Source organism: Nematolebias whitei, chromosome 8 (genome assembly GCF_014905685.2).
Source record: "Nematolebias whitei isolate Nwh7 chromosome 8, NemWhi1, whole genome shotgun sequence".
In the NCBI taxonomy this organism is placed as follows: domain Eukaryota; kingdom Metazoa; phylum Chordata; class Actinopteri; order Cyprinodontiformes; family Rivulidae; genus Nematolebias; species Nematolebias whitei.
In genome coordinates this window covers 1,821,422-1,825,812 of record NC_056505.1, presented here as the reverse complement: position 1 = coordinate 1,825,812, position 4,391 = coordinate 1,821,422, and the positions used below count along the sequence as shown (strand labels likewise).

The 4,391-nt window shown below is 43.3% G+C and overlaps 2 protein-coding genes across 3 annotated transcripts in view; one reads left to right on the top strand and one right to left on the bottom strand.

The window, feature by feature from the left end:
• The window catches only part of LOC119413743 (transcription termination factor 1), a 20,206-nt gene extending 18,494 nt beyond the window's left edge, over nucleotides 1-1,712 (top strand). The window contains exon 11 of the mRNA XM_037680800.1: nucleotides 1,472-1,712. Coding sequence (XP_037536728.1) covers nucleotides 1,472-1,674 — 203 coding nt within the window. The 3' untranslated portion in view covers nucleotides 1,675-1,712. The remainder of the gene's footprint in view (nucleotides 1-1,471) is intronic.
• Nucleotides 1,713-2,121: 409 nt separating this feature from the next.
• The window catches only part of endog (endonuclease G), a 2,878-nt gene continuing 608 nt past the window's right edge, over nucleotides 2,122-4,391 (bottom strand). The window contains exons 2-6 of one of the 2 annotated variants that reach the window (XM_037680811.1): nucleotides 3,454-3,647; nucleotides 3,239-3,362; nucleotides 2,635-2,744; nucleotides 2,477-2,558; nucleotides 2,122-2,407 (exon numbers count right to left, since the gene is read on the bottom strand). In XM_037680811.1, coding sequence (XP_037536739.1) covers nucleotides 2,216-2,407; nucleotides 2,477-2,558; nucleotides 2,635-2,744; nucleotides 3,239-3,362; nucleotides 3,454-3,647 — 702 coding nt within the window. In that variant the 3' untranslated portion in view covers nucleotides 2,122-2,215. Of the gene's footprint in view, nucleotides 2,408-2,476; nucleotides 2,559-2,634; nucleotides 2,745-3,238; nucleotides 3,381-3,453; nucleotides 3,648-4,391 lie in introns of both variants that reach the window. The other variant, XM_037680810.1, reaches the window with a different exon arrangement.

Here is a 4,391-nt window from a genome sequence, read left to right as displayed (position 1 = left end):
CTCCCAGTCCTCCTGCTCTGCGCTCCCAGTCCTCCTGCTCTGCGCTCGCACCTCCCGGGAATTTTTACCTAAAATGGAACTTCTTATTAAACGTAAATTTTTTTGGAGCGTCGTCATCTTGCAGACATGAGTAATCTGCGCACGTGACGTGACCCAACTCCAGGTCAGAGAAAGACATCAGTCATGTACACACTATACTGTGTACTTTTACTACAGTCATGTACACACTATACTGTGTACTTTTACTAAGGTTGTATACTTAGTTGGCTTCTCTTTACATGAAAACCTTTGAGAAGTGACCTGTCTGCAGTTGTAATGTAACAAAATAGAAATACTTTGTTACTGTACTTAAGTAGAATTTTGACATATTTTTACTTCATTATTTACATTTTTATCGACTTTCACTTTTACTTCAATACATTTCCCTTCACCGTCTTAGTTGCTAGTTACTAGGGTTTAAAATGAGAAGAAATCTGATTGTTTGTTCTCCCAGTCTGTGACTTCATGCGGCCCCTTCTCTCTCTCAAACCCAGCCCCCCCTGAAACCTGCAGCTCCTGCTGTGATCAAGCTACATGTACATGCACAAGCTACATGTACATGCACATATCAGTCGTTACATCAGGTCTTTGTTGACTCAGTGGAGCCACTGTAAACTCCTGATAGGTGTGAAAATGATGACGGCAGCTGCTAAAAAGGAGAAGTTCTGTGTTCTCCAGGACATGAACTGCTTCAAGAGCAAAGGAACCATTAGTTCCTGTGTTATTATATTATCCTATAATAGATCCTGTATTATTAATTAGTCAGAAAGAAACAAGCCATAAACAAACAGACGCTAGCTCAGTAAACAAGCCAACTACACGACAATGTGGGCTTTCTAACAACTTTGTTAATAAAGGTTAACAAAGGTTAACAAAGGTTAATAAAGTTTGAATGAATATATTTTGTTAGAATCAGACTTTTTAAAGAACAATCTTTTATTGTTCTCTTCAAACTCTCCAAGTTTTTGTCACTGGATATTGCACCCAATAAATGTTGTTTTGGAAATCCTAACCATTTACTTTTACTTAATACTCTTACTTTAAGTACATTTTAGAAGAGAAATTTACTTTTGATAATTAAGTACATTAAATGTCTGATACTTTAAGACTTTTACTTGAGTAATAATTTTAAAGGACTTTACTTTAACTTTTACCAAAGTAATTTTATGGTAAGATACTTGTACTTTCACTGAAGTATCACTTTGAGGTACTTTATACAACACTGCCTGTGCAAGAAAAAGCTCTCGAATGTGTCGGGGTGTCAGGGTGGGGGTGTCAGGGTGGGGGTGTAACCTCTGGGTGTAGAAGTCATTTCAGTTAGAAGGCCCGTTAAAGTCGTGCGCTGCAGAGCCACAGATGCTTTCAGGAGTGGTGAAACAGGAAGTAGCCGTGGTGAAACAGGAAGTAGCCGTGTTTCTTCCTCTGTCCTCAGAGATCATCACCTTCATGAAGCTCAACCTGGTTCCTTACCTGGAGAACAAACTGAAGTCTCAGCACAGGTGGATGGAGCGACGGGTGCAGTACGGGGAGGACAGGTACGAAATAACGGACATCTTCCATGCTGATGAGATGGACAACGGCTTACCTCCAACCAATCAGATTACAGGTGGACAGGCCCCGCCCACTTCTCTATGAATGGCCATCAGTGATGTAATCTTTTATTATGGACAGCAACAGGAAAATGGACACTCTTGAAAATGTGTTCAGATTTTTTATTTTGAAAATAAAAATATTTTGCCGTTTGCTTCCATATTTTCATGGATCAACTGTATTGATCACAAAGTTCTGTGTTTTCTTTGCAACAATGAAATTAGTTCTTTGTATTTAACCCATCTCACCTGAGACACACCCAGGTGGAGCAGCGGGCAGCTACGTAGGCATCCGGTCAGCAGTTAAGGATTGGTTGTCTTGATAAAGAACACCACGACATGTGGGCATGGTGGGGAGTTGAACCTGCAACTTTCTGGTCCCAAGCTTGCTTCCCTGCCTCTACACCCAGCCAGTCATCGTGATGTGTTGAATTTATTTGAGCCACTTCAGGAACTCAGACGATCTGACAGTAAATCAGTCAACCGTTATATTGATCACAGATTCATTTATTACACGACTAATTCAAGTTTACAGCAGACTAGACAGTTTATTGCACGCAGCAGCAGAGGATTGTGGGTATTGTAGTTCATTTGAGAGCCTGCAGGCTGGTTGTCCTCCTCATGATGTTGGGGATGAACAGGAGTCCCGACGCTCGCTCGATGGTTTCTATGGGAACTAGGAAACGCTCCAGAGGAACTTTGTCATCGATTGCTTCGTTGGGTAAAATGTATGAGCGAAGCTCCACCCCCCTGCCATCCGCCTGCTCCAGGATCAGCACCTGAGGAGACAGGTGCACTCAGAATGCAGGGAGGCGTTGTGATGACATCATCAGACAAGTGAGACTTACCTTGAAGAAGTGTGTAGGCACAGCAACGTGGTTTTTTCCCAACACCTGATACCTCACGTACAGTTTTCCATCACCTTCTTGCCTAAAATACAAACACCTGGAGATGTTACCTTTTGGCCCTGCCCCCAAGCACTAAACTACTGAAGAAGAATGGTTACCTGGGCAGGTAGAGCGGGCCAGTGCACACGTACACATTGAGGTAGCGTTTGGTCAGAGAGCGGCAGAGCTTCTCCAGGTTGTTCCAGGTGTTCTGGTTCAGGTTAGGGTTCTGCAAAGTCAGACACCAGGTGTCAGCAAGGGTAACGGCTCCCACATACTCGGGCGTACCGTGTGTACTCTGTGAGCCGTGCAGACTCTGCACACGCTGTCTGTAGACGGTTGAGACTTCGTACTCGAGCGTACACCCTGATGGGCTGCAGCCCAGCCCTGCAGGTAAGGGGCGTTTACCTTCAGGACAAATTGAGGTCACTGATTGGTCATTTGCTGACACGCCTACTGGATTGATTGACAGGTTGCAAAAAAAAAAGCTGCCAGTGGCCCTGGGTAGAAGTAGCTTGCAGCCCAGGAGCATGTTTATATATTGTTAATAAAAAGTTCTAATAAATAAATAAATACTTGGGAGCGCTGGCCCTGCAGCCCACACACCAGACCAAACCACCAGGAAATCTCCAGACCCTCCTGCAGCCACGCCGGGCCTGATTTTAATTCTCTCATGACAAATTCCTTCATTTCTCACCATTTCAGTCATGTGTGGGGTGTTACCTGAGGAGCCACGTTGCTCAGGTAGAACGTGTCCTCCATGGCTTTCTGACTCCACTTGTGATTGGCTGCTGCAGCCAGGTGACCTCTGTCGAAGCCACTCCCCCTGTAATCTGTGTTCGTTGCTCTGTGGAAAACGTGCACGCTGCAGATGAAACAGAAGGCCAGTTTAACTTCACTTGTTCTCTTCACACACCTGTTCAAGGTGTTTGTCTCACCTGTCGTCCTCTTTGAATTCACAGTACTTTCTGTCTGACGGACCTGTGAGGGAGGCTGGGTTAAGCTTCTCTATTACCCAAGATGCAGTGCGTGTGCGGGGGTCGTACGACGTGACGTAGGACTCTCTAGTCTTGATGTTGGCGAGTGAGGGAAAGCCATACTTCATCACTGCTCCCGAGGTACTTGGACTCACCTGGACAACAAGGGGCCCAGTTACATCCAACGAAAATATAAGATGTAGAATAAAAACAGTAATAAGATATGAACTAAGGAAAATGTACTAATAACATAAAAACAATACGCAGACAGCAGTCAGGTGAAAACAGGTGTGAACTCCGTGTCCATCAGTGATCTGATTGATTGATTGATTGATTGATTGATTTTTATTGTCAATTCTGCATATGTACAGGACATACATAGAAATTGCGTTACACTCCTACTCAATTTGCAGCAAACAACAACATTAGCAAAAATAAACTAACACAACTAGTTATATAAAAAAGTATAAAAAAATATAAAAGTGAACAGCAGCAGGACCTCTGATGCAACGTGCTCAATAGTGACTAACAGGAGACAAAGGGACGCTGACTGAAGACAATAACATGATGAGAGGTAGATAATGGATGTGCAAGGCCAGAGTAAACAATAGTGCAATATAAAGTATAAACCTGAGAAACTTAGTAAAGTGAAGGTGTGCATACCGGTTCTATATAGTCACAGTTATGTACTGATGAGGTGATTAAGTGGAAATGACAATACCAGAATTACCAGAATAAAGAATAAACAGGACGAGTTGATCATAACAGTAGTGCAAAATATAATGCAATAAACAGTAGAGTGAGCTTGTAGGCTGTTAAAGTGACCGATTCATGAACTATTCATAAAACTAAATAAATGTCCCAGAGCAGTTTTGAAGGGGGGGGGTGAGGGGGGGGGG